This window comes from Pisolithus orientalis (assembly GCF_024613125.1).
Source record: "Pisolithus orientalis strain OTSU chromosome Unknown F5J12scaffold_28, whole genome shotgun sequence".
Lineage (NCBI taxonomy): Eukaryota > Fungi > Basidiomycota > Agaricomycetes > Boletales > Pisolithaceae > Pisolithus > Pisolithus orientalis.
This window is the reverse complement of record NW_026260809.1, coordinates 115568-129234: the sequence shown is the minus strand read 5'-3', so window position 1 is coordinate 129234 and position 13667 is coordinate 115568. Positions and strand designations below refer to the sequence as shown.

Here is a 13667-nt window from a genome sequence, read left to right as displayed (position 1 = left end):
TGGCTTACATACTATCTGACCTTACCAGTCATAACGATTGCTCTGGGCTTACCCGTGCTGCAAGGCCATCCACCCGGGTTGCCGTAGCTGTCCGGTGCATCGAATGGTATCTTTTCGTAGTGCTAAAACTTGGACACTGAAAAGGTTGACATTGGGATCGCAGGATCTTCATGCAGTACTCTGCAGCACAGCACCGAGATTCGAATCTCAGCATCATCTTCAGTTTGGAGTGCCAGGTAGTCTCACTCCCTTCTTGATTACGAGTTCCTAAGGCATTTGTGATGCACTCGAGTCTTTGATCGACCATTCCTTTCGACTCTGTGTCATCACGAATATATACATCCAGCCGCCCGATCGGAGAGCCGTCCCCTGTGCTTGTTCCGTTACGGAGAATACTCTTTCTTGTTTTTATTTTTATTTACCGTAGCACAGGACGTACGGCCTCACCATAGAACGAGACTCGCATCGGCGGTCGGACGTCATGTCCAGGACGATAACGCTGTACCCAGCAACTAGAATGCGATTCGCACTGTACGACTTAATACGTGCGTTGGCCCGTGACAGTTCTCATGTCCAATTTTGACCTAACTCGTAAGATAGTTCACTTATCCAAGTGTATTTCTGACTAGTTGGGACAACGCTCAGAGCAACATATATAAAATGCTAAGAAGAAACACAAGCCTAATATTGCAATATAGGGTAGAAGTGTATTATGCTATACTGACGGAGATCAAGGTCCAGCTTCTCTCACAAACACCCACTTATCCCCAACACGTTGCATCCGACCCGCCCCGCGCGCTTCTGTGTCCCCTGATTTCGATTCGTTATCGTGTACATCAGATTGTTCTCCTGGAATCGAGTGTTGGTCCACCTCGAATTCCATGGTGCTGACGTTGTCGCCGAGGACAACGGCATCTGAGTATTGAGATTGACCTGCATTCGAGTGTTGCCCCGCGTCTCGGTAGTTCCCGTGACCAGTGTAGCCGCCTCGTCCGCCATTCATGTAGCCCCGTCCCCTTGCTCGCCACCCTCCGCTTCCTCTCGTTCCCTGACCAGCCCACCCGGCTCCCCACTGGCCTCCTTGGGAGTCGTCGTGGTGACTATTTGCAGCAGTGCTAGCCATACCCATACCACTAGCCAAGACAAACTGCATGAGCTCTTCTTGTGATGGGAGGTAGCCACGAGTAGTTTTCCACATGTTTCCTAGTGCTTCCCACGACGAGGCAGCGGTAACATCAAAAGTTGTGATATCAAATTGATCAAGACCTTGTTGCTCCTCCTTTGACGCCGCTGAACTCGAGGCATGCGTCTCAGTACTCTGCGCAGGTGTATTCGCAGCTACCGAAGGTAACTGGTCTGATACAGGTATACGACAATCTGGAGCAGCTGCCGATGCAGGATCTACAGATGGAACCATTGGATCTCGGGTTGTCGCGTCATCGACTGACACAGATCTAGGGGGAGAGGCCGAAGACGGCCTGAGATCTCGTCCAAATTCGTCTTTACCTCCTTCAGGTGCAGCCGAACTAGGAGGTTCAGCATGATATTGGTCTTTACCGCTCACATGGCGACGAGGTGGACTGTGCTGGCGGCCACCGTCGCGCCGTTCAGATCTGCGTGGACTGCGTGAGCGACTATTTCTAGGTCGTGACGATGGATCCCTGTCTCTGTCTCTCTGTTTGAAGGGATCACGGCTGCGGTCTTCCCATCTATCCCGACGACCACGATAGCCACCACGATAACTACCACGGTGAGAATGACGGTCATCAAAATATTCGTTCCGATCTTTCAGGCGCTCGGAATAACCAGATCCACCGTGCCGCGGGTCTCCATGGTTTGAACCAGGACGAAGGTGTGAACCTAAGGGTGGTAGAGAAGGGGAATGGAAGGTGTCTGACACCATGTTTGGCGGTATGCTTCCTTGTCCATTGAGTTTCGGGGCCCCGACGACGGATACCGCAGGCTGCGACTGTGCGACACCTCCAAGCTTGGCAGTCAAAGCTAATTGTTGCAACAACGCGAGCTGCGCTTGTCCGAGTTGCGGTGGTGCGTCATTTTGAGAGGTTTGGCTGGAAGAGGCGTTCAGCATTCCAAAACCAGTCCTTAGTTTACCTTGACCCACCTGTTGGCAGGGCTTTGGGCAGTGGCTTGGGCAGCTTGGCCGAGTAATGAGAGCAATGTTGCCTGAACGTTAGAATTCAATGTAGCCGGTGTGGAGAGGGACGAAGCTGGGGTCGTGGACTGTCCGAGCGCTTCGACAGCAATTTGTGGAGCGGGCGAGGTTGAGTTTACGGCGGACTCTGACGAAAAAGTAACCAGACGGCGTTTCAGCAACAGTATTCTTATTTCATTTAAGGCAGGGATGCCCAGAAAAATAGCTAGGATTACAGGAGCAGAAGAAATACTTAGCGGATACGTATATGGGTCGTGATAAGCACCTTTTGACACGTCCGTTAACATATCCCTCAATCGCGTCAGTATGGTCGATGGAAATGTATTTGATTTGATCCATATGTCTAGAACTTTCTTCGTTTTTTCCTGTAGTTGAATCGCAGTAAGAACCGACGCATCATTATGATCAGGTTGGCTAAGAACGGAAGGGGTGGGCATCGGCGCAGTCGTGTCATAAATTCTGGTTAGCCGCTGAGCAAGCCATCATTTGCGACCCAGCATCACGGCTCGTACAGTAATAGAGAACCGAAAAGTCGCGGGGCCTGGTGCTTGCACGGAGAAATGTATCCTAACAACTAACCTTGACTTCGGCATTGTTTATCGCAATCATGTCTCGGAAGAGGCCTTCCAAGACACCCTCCATCTTTAGGAGGAATGTCGCAGCGTTACCTTTTCCCGCATTGGGATCAGCCGTTAAACCATGTTTGGTTACCGAGCTTCTAGCAGCACGGGCCAAGGCATCGAACGCATACAAGCTAGAAACTTTGGCAGAATCAGGTAGCGACTTATGGGTCCTATAGAGTATGGCAACGAGCTTGGCATCATCCTGCCAAATGAGTAAATTCCAGGAAACCAAGAGGAAGGTCAAGCCGTACCTTGAGAGTTTTCATAGCGATCTCGGTCAGTTTGGTCATTTTCGACGCTGAAAGTCGCTTTGCATTCACGACATCTTTCAGGGTGTTCTCAAACTCCTGTAGAAGTAGGTTAATGAACTGTAGGAAATCTAAGGTTCATACATACATCGAGGGCCGACATGACGTGCGGTCATACGTTGCCTGTAGAAAGGTTACTGTGAGCTGCAAGGAAGGGGAAAGTCGTCAAGATTTGGTATTTACTTGTGTTGTGGCGTCATCGAGTGACTTCGGACACAGTGGCAAATTGCTAGTTGGGCAGACAGGAAAAAGTCGCATGTCCGCTCGTGCAAAGGCGACCTTGGCTGCGTCGTGCGCCGTCTCGGCTTTCATCATATGGGGCGTCCATTACCAGCAGAACAAGGAGCGTGAGGTTGGTGGTTTAGATTTCCTCGGTTCTTGTTCTCAAGGCACGTAGGTCATGTATCAAGGAGTTGTACGCGATGACGAGCGCCGGAGGGAAAAGATGAAGCAGCGAGAGGAAGAATTTCGTATATCACAACGCAAACGCGAGACGTACGAACGCGTTCAGACGGTCGTATCGAGCGACGCTTCCAACGACCCTTGGCATGTTGAGCCCAGCAGGGAAGGTCACTCTTAACCTCCTCGACGATAAAGTAGCTTATGCTCTAGCGGGACTACCGGAGAGTTCGATGATGTCTGCATCCAATCTTTTACATCCGAGGGTTGCAGATTCCTCAAACACTCTTAGTGTTTCCTGAGGTCCATCCTGGAAACAGCAGCCCACGGACCGATCTATAATATTGACCATTGGGCTACAGTACCATGAAGCTTTCGCACAATTCCTCGTATGTTATGACTACAACTTCCAAGACTACTTGGGTAAGCTGAGGGCCTGGTTAACTGGCCCTGCTCGAGGGAAACTAGCAATGCTGTACCAAGGCCGTGTATTCGTGTGCGACTCGTTCCACGACACCTACAACCGTGCACAAGTAGGACCGCAGGCGACGTGTTCGGCAGCAGGTATTTCTTTGTTAGACCTAATAGGCTTTGTGCAGTGGTTTTGTCTTGCTACCCTAGACCATCCTCGAGTCGAGCCTAGACAATAGCAGAACCTCACTCTGTAGCGGTTGCGCGGTGCTCTCAGTTATCTGGAGAGAGGTCTTCCGTTAGTTATGAGCCCTACTTCCTAGCTGTTCATCGGGCACAGGAATTATCACATGTAGCTTTGATCAAGCGATACGGATCATCAAGGCTGATGTTACTTCTGCGGTAGCTAAATATTTTTTCACTAGACGAGAGTTTGCTCGGCACTGGGCACGCGACGGGGAATTTTGAAGCTTTCATCACCGAGCGGAATGCTGCTGCTGATCTACCTCTGTGTGTGAGCATATCCTTGTGAGCACATTGTGTCCAAGGCAGCCTTATTCAACCATGGATCATTTCTGCAGCTCCATTCCTTCGAACAATTGTCAATTAGAAGAAACAATGCTGCGTGCTTACAATGACTTTGGTGGCGTTGAGATCGCTTTCAGTGCACGTCGACCATTTCCGAACCAACCTTCATGACTACTGTACCTCATCGTTATCATCATTGCCCGAGCCCGTTGTCTATGCAGTGGCCTCGCGTATGGAAAACCCGTTGGCTACTGTAGCAGATCGCTGCGTACAAGTCTGTTCCTTCTTCCTTTTACTAAGTGACCTCGAAGATTCGCGCGCACCGAATTCGTCGCGGGGTTGATACTACGCCATCTCTCTTCCAATAACTCGCGTGCCCTCTCTGCCGGGGTACGAAGCAGAGCCTGCGTTGCGGAATTCGGTGTTTTTGGCTATAATTGCTTCGAATTCTCCTGAACTGAGGTCTGGCAACATGGAAGTCACAACAGTTGACTGCCCTCTTCCTTCGACAACTGCCGTCGTTTCATGTTTGACGCTTCAATTTTAGATTTGTCAGATGCTGACTCTATCAAGGAGACAGGGTCAGTGGGCCTCTCCAGGCGCCCCTTAGGCCGCTGCACTTCGTACAAGAGATTGGAGGAGGATTTACGTACAAATTAATCTGCCGTAGCTAATAGACTGATCATCCAACAAGCTCTCTTACTGAGGCAGATGACGTGTAGCCTTTTGGAATTTCTCTCACGAAATAATTCATATGAACTTACACGAACTTGCACGGAGCTAATATTGGGCTACGGTAAATAGGCTACAAGACAGGGGGTTTGGTTCCTGGTTGGAATGTGTAGGTCAATCCGCACTTTCCGCAGTACTGACGATCTTTGTGGAAGGCCATCTGCACCAAGTATTCGTTCAGTCTGTTTCGAAAATCATCAAGTAAGACACTTACGAAGATGCCGGCGCCGCACTCAGCACTTGGGCACTCACGGCGCAAGCGCTTGATCTTGCCGTCTGAGTCTACCTTGTAGTACTTGAGGATCGCCATCTTAACCTTCTTACGCTTGTGCTTGATTTTCTTGGGAGTCTATTGTATGGCATGTCGTCAACAACATTGTCTCAGCGACTCTACGCAGATACTGACATTGTAAGTCTTCTTCTTGCGCTTCTTGGCACCACCACGGAGGCGTAGCACCAAATGGAGGGTAGATTCCTTTTGGATATTATAGTTGCTGAGAGTGCGACCATCTTCTAACTGTTTTCCAGCGAAGATCAGGCGTTGCTGATCAGGAGGGATTCTGACATTAAGTGAGTACGCGAGGTTGGTCACGAACATTATGACTGACCCTTCCTTGTCCTGGATCTTGGCCTTGACATTGTCGATGGTGTCGGAGGACTCGACCTCGAGCGTGATGGTCTTGCCCGTGAGGCTATGAATTACTGATCAGCCGACGAAAAGGCCGCGGAGAGAGTAAACACACGTTTTGACGAAGATCTGCATGATCGGATGCCTTTGTCTGTCCAACGAAACTTAACGGTGGAGTCGTTGACGAAAGGCGAGAGCCGTTTGACTTGCGAGTTTGCGATGAAAAATGTGGTCGATGAGTAAGAATCAGCCAGGCTTGCGAAAACCTTAATCTTGTGTCGATGGTCTGTGCGTGGGCATTCGATGACTAATACGATGCTGATGTAAGCCTCACTGGCGCGTCGCGTCGCGTCCAATCACGGTCGAGTGATATTCTCGGTCTCGAGAGCGGCGACGGTCGGCATGGACAGCGACGATCAGATGGAAGTGGACTCTGCCATCCCCTTCGAATCCAAGGGCAAAGGGAAAGCTGCTGACAACCTTCTACCTTTCGAGGACGAGACGTTACCCTGGCAAGTAGCCGTCAAGTATTCGACTTGTCTTGAAGTCTGGATGCTCATCTATTCCGTCAGGGTTGAAAAATACCGTCCAGTTACCTTGGATGACGTTGTGTCACATAAGGATATAACAACAACTAGTGAGTCGTGTACCTTTGTCAGTGACGCAGGGTCCAATGTTACACCGCAGTTGGGAACTTCATTGCAAAAAATCGGCTTCCTCACCTGTTGTTTTACGGGCCGCCTGGTACGGGAAAAACGTCTACGATACTGGCAGTGGCAAGGCGAATATATGGTCCTCAGTACCGGAAGCAGATATTGGAAGTGCGCGTGCTTCCATCGTTGATCTGGTCTCCTGACTCATGGTTATAAGTTGAACGCCTCAGACGACCGAGGTATCGATGTTGTTCGCGAACAAATTAAGCAGTTTGCAGAAACACGCACTCTGTTCTCGAAGGGCTTCAAGCTCATTATCCTCGACGAAGCAGATATGATGACGCAACAGGCCCAAGCAGCTCTCCGTCGCGTCATTGAGCAGTACACAAAGAACGTTCGCTTTTGCATTATATGTAACTACGTGAACAAAATTGCCCCCGCAATTCAAAGCCGATGTACGAGGTTTCGGTTTTCTCCACTGCCCATGACGGAGGTTGAGAAGAGGGTGGATAATGTTGTTGACGCGGAAAGGTGAGTACGTCGCCCATTGACAGCACCACTTGGATATCAAGACCAAGTAGTGTGAAGTTAACACCCGATGGCAAGAAGGCGTTACTCAAGTTGTCCAAGGGTGATATGCGAAGGGCTCTGAACGTTCTTCAAGCATGCCATGCCGCGTATGACACTATTGGAGAGACTGAGATTTATAACTGCACGGGGAGTCCACATCCGTCAGATATAGAGACGATAGTGAACTCCATGTTATCTGATGAATTCACCACGTCGTATCAAAGTACGTTCGATTAGGTTCCGCAGTTTCCGCTTGTTGACGTCTTGCAGTGGTCAATGCGTTAAAGACGGAACGAGGGCTCGCACTTCAGGACTTACTCGCTGGCGCCTTCGAGTACGTAGAAACAATTGACTTCAAGCCTCATGCTCGGGTATATCTACTTGATTTCCTTGCGACGTTAGAGTGAGTCGCACCTCGAATTTGCGTATTTCGTCTGACGACTAATTATGCAGGCACCGCATCTCAACTGGTGCCAGTGAGAAGATTCAGCTGTCCGCCATGATTGGAGCGTTCAAGAACACGGTGGAGCTGACGACGAAGTAGTCTAATGTCATCACCTTGTTCACACGACTGGAACTGCTTACGCAGGGTGATTTTATAGTTGCTTTTCACATATAATTCAATTTAGTATCGTCGTTTTTGCTTCCGCGTGTGGTCCGTGCTGTTACACCACAGAAGTCTGCTGAATTGTGGTACGTCGAGGAGCACTCTCAAAATGCAGGTCACACCCCAAATGGCCCTTGCTCTGAAAGATGGCGGCGTATGTTCTTTTTATTACTTGCAGTTGTCTCTGACCTTTGGTACTGATCTTCACAGAACGATATCTGCATACTTTACCAGGATGGTGGACAACTCAGGTTGTGTAACTACAGCAACCGCACGATATGCTCGGAGTGCATCACGGTCCCGCAACGTTCGTGCGCCCGATGTAGATTTCGAGTGCGTATATTGCCATTGGCTCAAATCTCGACGTGAAGACGCTGACCTCACTGGGTATGCACGTACTCTTATTTTTTTATATAAAAAATCATCGGCTAAACATTACCATCAAGGTTTTTACCGTCGGGGCATACCTGTTCTGCCTGCCTGGATCCCCATCAATAAAAACAGGGAATTACCTCTTCAGTCACACCTTCTTTCTGATTCAATCCTCATGATCCATTTGCATCTTCAACCTATGTCAGCAGACGGTCCAGTAGAAGTGGTCGGTAATATGCTCGCGAGATATTTCCCAGATGGTGGATTTCGTTTTATAGACCTGCTATTTGACATTGGAATGTCGAGTAAACTGGCGGCGTACAAATGCACTCCAACTCGCCTGGCGTCTGAATTACGTTCTATCGATTTCAAGAACATCATGATAGCACTCACAGATCATTCCGTGACGACCTATTCATTGGCACAGCTAGCTCAGCCCAACCTCAGGCAGTGCCTTGACATGCTACTCTTCGTTTGGCAATGTGTTCGATGGTGGAATATTTCACCCTTTTTTCAGGGGCTCCGTCGTAAGAGGTGATGCCAGCTTCCGTGGTTTTCGGAAAGCAGTAGTTTAGTACATGATCACTCATCCTAAATGACCCTACAAATTATCTCGTTTGCAGACATCTCATCGCCTTTGATCCCCTCCATCTGATCTTTGGTGTCACGGCAAACTTCGTGCTGAGCATCATCGAGCAATCCTTCATCGAATGGTTTCCGGTGGACACGGCACTCCTTGAAGTACTGGGGACGTCGAGTCGCTTGGGCCCTCATTCTGTCAAGCTTGACCTACGGTGGGACGGCAACACATCTCATCATCTCAAAGTACACATGAGGTCACTTGGACACACGTTCATGTGGTCAATCCTTGTCGTCACATTGTCCCAGGTGCGGTTGTGTTCGGGTGCAATGGCGTCGAATCTCGAAACCCCCAAACTCATCTGGGACTTACGAGTTCAGTACACCAAATCATGTGGCTCTGTAGACGGGTCTGTCCAGGCGGAGACAGTTGCAGTCGTAAAGCCTGTCAATACCACCTTTTTTAGACCAGGTAAAAACGGAAGGCTCAGCATCGCTGAAAATACCTCTCGGTGTTCGAATGTTTCCCTTTTGATGTGGTCGCACACTATTTCAAGTTTCATGTGTTATTGTTTTACTTGAGGGTTGGCGATTCCGATTTTATCTAAAAGTTGCCAGTTCGACTGTGTTCTGGTGTCGATACACACCAATGTCATCGCTAGCCTGTTGTTATTAACCCCTGTCCAGAAACATCACGTGACTGGATACTCTGTGCACGTCACGGAAGGGACAGTGTGTCCATGGAATGCAGCAACCTGGAGGACAACAGCGATGGCCTTCCCCTTGCCTTCTCACCTCCCCCGCAAGGTCGATGTGTCATCCGAAATATTGTCTAAACTTGACTCTGCGACATGGCAGACCTTGAACTCTTCAGTTGCGTCTTCCTGGTGCAAGGAGCTAGACGAATGTATCAGCCAGACGAAGGTCTTCATTGACTTTTCTCCGAGTAACAGAAACTGGGGCTAACTTTTCGAGGCAGAGACAAATTCACGACAGAATCCGCTCCGACATTACTGCCTTCGACGTGCAGTTATCCTCCGCGAAGTCTGCTCAAGAGCGACTGTCCACTCTGTCACATGGCATTAATTCGTTGAACCAATCCGTATTTGACCCTGAAGTGAGTCTCGTATGACTTCTAATTCCTCGTATTCAACTGTTAATGCGCAGTCCGGAGTCACTTCCTTAACACTTGAAACGCTCAAGCGACATCACGCCCTCGCTCAAGCATCCTTAAATGCAGATGTCCTACATGCCTCCCTGCAACACCTCGCGAAATGCAAAGCACAACTTGACGTAGCACAAACGACAGCAGACACTGGTAACCTCCCGGAAGCCGTGCTGGCATGTTCGGAACTCAATCGGCTACTTGCGAGCAGCCCAGGGCCACTGGCGGAAGCTCGTGTAATAGCGGATATGAAGGTGCGTGTTTTACTAGCTAGCATTTTCGGTGTTGTCCACTTGCGTTCCCGCAGAGAGTGTCACAGGTGATCGAAAACCGCGTCTCTGAACTACTGGAACATGCATGCTCCGCCAGCCTCGTTGTTGTCGAGCAGCACATTACAGTGCACCCTTCCGTCCTCGGCCAGTTTCTTCTAACATACAAATGGTTTCGACTCCTGACACTTCTACTTTATAGTCCCAGGTTCAGCCACCCCGTTATCACTGTCTAGCGTCCTGTCCTCGCTTTCACCATCCGCGTTATCCGCCCGCCTGGCCAGTTTACGCCGCGATCTCACAAGCTATTATATCGACCGTGTGCTCTGTGGCTCTACTTCCGTCACTTCAACCACTGAGGATGATCCGTCTGGCTTTGCTGTGCACAAAATCCAATGCTTCACGTCGAACGGTTCCATTTCCCGTGACACTTCATTAGATACCCTCTCGCGTCTTCTCGACTTCCTCGACGAGAAAGTGTTCCCTCATTTACCTCAACCACAGAGAGAAATTTTTCCACGCACTTTTGCAAAACCTGTCACGTCGTCCATTATGACCAACGTGCTTACTCCTTCCCTGCCTTCGACATTGGAAGGCCTCCCCATCTTTCTTCAGCTAACGCGAAAGGCTGTCGACTTTGAGTCCAAATACGTGGTGAACCTGCTTGGTGGTGATTCGATGGAAAGAAAAATTAAGACATGGGCGGACAACGTCTGTTCTCATTACGAAAGAGCAAGGCGTGTGCACATTCTTGGCACTGTTCGTAAAGTGATTTTGGAACATGCTACTCGCGTGGACAGTACGTTCATGGCCGAGGTCCGTATACCCGCCGAGGGTGTGCTACATGACCAGATAGCTGTTACGGATCAGCAAGATGTTACCGAATGTAGCCCCTCTTCGGAAGACGCATGGAACTTGGATGACAACCAGAGCTTCAGTATGAGCAATTCGGGATCAGCTGTGGATGAACAAAGCTGGGGTTTTGACGATGAAATCGAGAAGCAGGAACAGCCAGCTGCTGTAGCTGAACCAAGCCCTGGAGCGAAAGCAGACCCTGATCCGGGCGATGCTTGGGGCTGGAATGATGACGAAACGCCAGAAGAACCCGTGGATGACGAGGCTGGGACTGACTCTTCACAGGGCGGGTTGTGGGACGATGACCCGTGGGGTGATAACAATGACTCACCCACTCGTTCATTGGCGATCCCAGCCATTGCACCTGTGGTGAAGTCGCAGAAGTTGACTCGGGGGCAAAAAGTGGCCAGTGGTAGTTCCAATGGTCCCTCCAAAGCCTCCCAAGACCCAAGCTGCGATAGCAAAGAAAGATATCTCGTTTCGACTCTTACAACGGAAGTTGTGCGGATCATTGAGAAATGTTTGGAGGAGGGAAAAGCCTTGGCCACCTCTCACATATTCCCTCAATCTTCTACTTCACCCCCCGGCAATCTGATCATGCATTCGAGTTCCTCGGTTCTTGACTTGTACTGCGGATTGTATCCTGTTGTGGTCACACCGCGTCCATCCGATGCCACCGTACACGTGCAGTTTTCCAACGATTGCTACTTCCTATCGGAAGAGTTAGGCCGGGTGCTATCGAAAACGAAGGCACCTTCTGATGTCGAGGAGAAGCTACAAGAAGGTCGAGCCGACCTCAAAGTTCTTGCAGACAGTTGGTTCTACGATGCCATTGTCAGTGCTTGTTTCCCTGCAGAAGCGCATTGGCACTCAACGCATGTTCTAGGACAAGCAAGTAGCAGCTCTTTGCAGTACCCTTGCAAGTGTAAATGGTTTCACCGGCACATCCGATCAGGATCGCTATGACGAATGCGAAACAGCAGTTACAACGGTTCTACAAAATATCAAACGTCTCGCTCGAGCTTGGAAGGTATCTTTGTCTTTTGTTGTATGTCGTTGCCCATGTTGAAGTATTACTGTAGAAGGTCCTCCCGAAGGGGAAGTACTACATCGCAATGGGGAACGTCGTTGATGGTGTATTATTACGCATACTTGATGATATATTGGCCATTCCGGACATACCGGAGGTGGAGTCGCATAAACTGGGCGAACTCTGCAGGATTCTTTTTGCCCTTGAAGAGTTATTTGTTGAGAACGCGGAAGTGAGTATGTTACCACACTGGTTTGGCACCTACTAACTGCCGTGTAGTCCCTCGTGGTCTCTTTCGTTCCATCGTGGCTAAAATTCTCCTACCTATCTGAACTTCTGGCAAGTAACACCGCATGTATTTCATTACGTTGGGTTTAACAGTTCCTTCCAGGGAGCCTCCATGGCGGATCTCACTTACCTCTTCGACGAAGGCGCATTGGTAGACTTCGAGATCGAGGAACTCGTCAAGCTCGTCCGCGCCCTCTTTGCAGATACCCCACTGCGAGCAAAGACTCTGAACAAAATTATGAGTGGGCATCCTTTCCGATGATAGATTCATCCCAGTGAGCCCGTCGCCCCCATCCGACCCGTTTCTTGCTTTTGCGGTCGTGAAAGCAACGCGTGTCGCTCCCGTCCGTATCTGTCCAATATCTCGTACACTACTAATGTGAAGCTGAATGACAATGTTGACGTTTGCCGTGACGAAGTATGTGTTAACTAGTCAGAGTTAGGAAATTGGAAATCTTGAGGTAGCCTGAACTCGAACGTCGTAGCTGCACGTTGGAGTCTATGAAGGCACTCACCTAGATGGAAGACTGAACTAAATCATATGTAATGGCCGACCGCACTCGCTTCAAGCTGGAGCTGGGTCACTTACCGACGTGTTGACCAAGTAGTCGGACTGGAGATTGTAAGGCTAGGTCTCCGGTTAGTAGGTTAGAACAAGGTAGTGCTCAAGCAGCTCGGATCAGCCAATATTAATGATCGAAGGAACCCAGCGGTCGGAGCCGCAGTCGAGGGGGAACAATCGTTGCGACTGTTTTGTGTCGAGTCTCAATTGCAGAGATTGTCGGAGCCGCCCCGGGCCGAAATCAACAAAGTTGTCCGGCACGACTCCGAGCCTCCGGGACAGTCTTACCACTTGAACACGAAGTGCACACAGAATGCTCGGGAAGGTCCTACTACTAATCGCAACTTTGTTGCTATTTCATGGTACGAGGTCTGGCAATCATCTGTGACGTGTACTGACCGTTTTTTAAAACATTTACCTTGTGCTACCACAAATAACAGCTGCCTGCACGACTTATGACCGTCAGTACTATTTCTAGCCAAGGTCAGTGTCGGCACTGTGCTTACTACAGGGTTACATAGATGTATCTCATCTGAGAGCCCTTGTGCAACCTGAGGCGCACGTACCTTTGAACGTAAGTTCAGTGCACCGTTGATGACTGCCTTCACAATGTATGTCAGACTGTCTATGAGAGCATTCTGGCCCTTGTCCTTGGGATTCTAGGGGCTTCTATGAATTCGCCACCACTGAAAGACATCACATGGGCAAGCGAGATGAAGAAACGGTATGCCTCGCAGTGCCTATACCGTTGTGCTCCAAGGATATAACACCTCGTTAATGCAGGACTATCGATGAGATGGATGCTCGGCCAGGACTTGCAAGCTACGCCTCTAGAGCAAAACTGTTCCATGATCAGCGAGGGGCCAGTCGTCCGACATGAGAATAGATGTTGTGTGGTGCTACTACTACTACTAC

The 13667-nt window shown here is 49.6% G+C and overlaps 6 protein-coding genes across 6 annotated transcripts; 4 read left to right on the top strand and 2 right to left on the bottom strand.

Annotated features, from left to right (window-relative positions):
• Window positions 1–596: 596 nt before the first annotated feature.
• On the bottom strand, window positions 597–3279 carry F5J12DRAFT_274831 (uncharacterized protein). Its single transcript, XM_051738696.1, has 6 exons — window positions 3193–3279; window positions 3048–3143; window positions 2753–2998; window positions 2439–2538; window positions 2123–2300; window positions 597–2069 (listed from the first exon to the last, which is right to left on the bottom strand). The coding sequence occupies exons 1-6, from the start codon at window positions 3205–3207 to the stop codon at window positions 731–733; spliced, it is 1974 nt and encodes a 657-aa protein (XP_051597504.1). The 5' UTR covers window positions 3208–3279; the 3' UTR covers window positions 597–730.
• Window positions 3280–3360: 81 nt separating this feature from the next.
• F5J12DRAFT_690444 (uncharacterized protein) lies at window positions 3361–3645 on the top strand (the record flags this gene model as incomplete). Its single annotated transcript, XM_051740372.1, has 2 exons — window positions 3361–3456; window positions 3502–3645. Coding segments are annotated over 2 exons (240 nt in total), but the record flags the coding sequence as incomplete, so codon positions are not given.
• Window positions 3646–5150: 1505 nt separating this feature from the next.
• Window positions 5151–6055, bottom strand: F5J12DRAFT_847554 (ubiquitin-related domain-containing protein). Its single transcript, XM_051746390.1, has 5 exons — window positions 5918–6055; window positions 5783–5866; window positions 5581–5734; window positions 5389–5523; window positions 5151–5334 (listed from the first exon to the last, which is right to left on the bottom strand). The coding sequence occupies exons 1-5, from the start codon at window positions 5935–5937 to the stop codon at window positions 5248–5250; spliced, it is 480 nt and encodes a 159-aa protein (XP_051597502.1). The 5' UTR covers window positions 5938–6055; the 3' UTR covers window positions 5151–5247.
• A 1-nt stretch (window position 6056) lies between these two features.
• Window positions 6057–7930, top strand: F5J12DRAFT_847552 (P-loop containing nucleoside triphosphate hydrolase protein). Its single transcript, XM_051746389.1, has 7 exons — window positions 6057–6314; window positions 6375–6439; window positions 6490–6623; window positions 6673–6986; window positions 7037–7248; window positions 7296–7428; window positions 7479–7930. Exons 1-7 carry the CDS (start codon window positions 6205–6207, stop codon window positions 7567–7569), a joined length of 1059 nt encoding a protein of 352 aa, XP_051597501.1. The 5' UTR covers window positions 6057–6204; the 3' UTR covers window positions 7570–7930.
• Window positions 7931–9354: 1424 nt separating this feature from the next.
• On the top strand, window positions 9355–12655 carry F5J12DRAFT_952303 (uncharacterized protein; the record flags this gene model as incomplete). The annotated part of the gene is made up of 9 exons (XM_051749824.1): window positions 9355–9507; window positions 9563–9700; window positions 9751–10002; window positions 10056–10189; window positions 10254–11706; window positions 11759–11902; window positions 11955–12134; window positions 12182–12245; window positions 12298–12655. 9 exons carry the CDS (start codon window positions 9355–9357, stop codon window positions 12450–12452), a joined length of 2673 nt encoding a protein of 890 aa, XP_051597500.1. The 3' UTR covers window positions 12453–12655.
• Window positions 12656–12962: 307 nt separating this feature from the next.
• Window positions 12963–13665, top strand: F5J12DRAFT_274339 (uncharacterized protein). Its single transcript, XM_051738693.1, has 5 exons — window positions 12963–13114; window positions 13193–13213; window positions 13274–13326; window positions 13373–13476; window positions 13536–13665. Exons 1-5 carry the CDS (start codon window positions 13066–13068, stop codon window positions 13630–13632), a joined length of 324 nt encoding a protein of 107 aa, XP_051597499.1. The 5' UTR covers window positions 12963–13065; the 3' UTR covers window positions 13633–13665.
• The last annotated feature ends 2 nt before the right edge of the window (window positions 13666–13667 follow it).

Excerpts from the sequence above, each read along its gene's own strand:
- F5J12DRAFT_274831 (XM_051738696.1), bottom strand. Across the intron at positions 2,539-2,752 it reads TAAACAATGCCGAAGTCAAG|GAAAAAACGAAGAAAGTTCT; the intron begins GTTAGTTGTTAG and ends ATTCAACTACAG. Across the intron at positions 2,070-2,122 it reads GCCCAAAGCCCTGCCAACAG|CCAAACCTCTCAAAATGACG; the intron begins GTGGGTCAAGGT and ends CGCCTCTTCCAG.
- F5J12DRAFT_847554 (XM_051746390.1), bottom strand. The coding sequence starts at position 5,937 with ATGCAGATCTTCGTCAAAAC. Across the intron at positions 5,524-5,580 it reads GCAAGAAGAAGACTTACAAT|ACTCCCAAGAAAATCAAGCA; the intron begins GTCAGTATCTGC and ends GCCATACAATAG. Across the intron at positions 5,335-5,388 it reads AGTGCGGCGCCGGCATCTTC|ATGGCCTTCCACAAAGATCG; the intron begins GTAAGTGTCTTA and ends TACTTGGTGCAG.
- F5J12DRAFT_847552 (XM_051746389.1), top strand. The coding sequence starts at position 6,205 with ATGGACAGCGACGATCAGATGGAAGTGGACTCTGCCATCCCCTTCGAA. Across the intron at positions 6,624-6,672 it reads ACCGGAAGCAGATATTGGAA|TTGAACGCCTCAGACGACCG; the intron begins GTGCGCGTGCTT and ends CATGGTTATAAG. Across the intron at positions 6,987-7,036 it reads AATGTTGTTGACGCGGAAAG|TGTGAAGTTAACACCCGATG; the intron begins GTGAGTACGTCG and ends AAGACCAAGTAG.
- F5J12DRAFT_274339 (XM_051738693.1), top strand. The coding sequence starts at position 13,066 with ATGCTCGGGAAGGTCCTACTACTAATCGCAACTTTGTTGCTATTTCAT. Across the intron at positions 13,214-13,273 it reads TGCCTGCACGACTTATGACC|ATGTATCTCATCTGAGAGCC; the intron begins GTCAGTACTATT and ends AGGGTTACATAG. Across the intron at positions 13,327-13,372 it reads AGGCGCACGTACCTTTGAAC|ACTGTCTATGAGAGCATTCT; the intron begins GTAAGTTCAGTG and ends AATGTATGTCAG.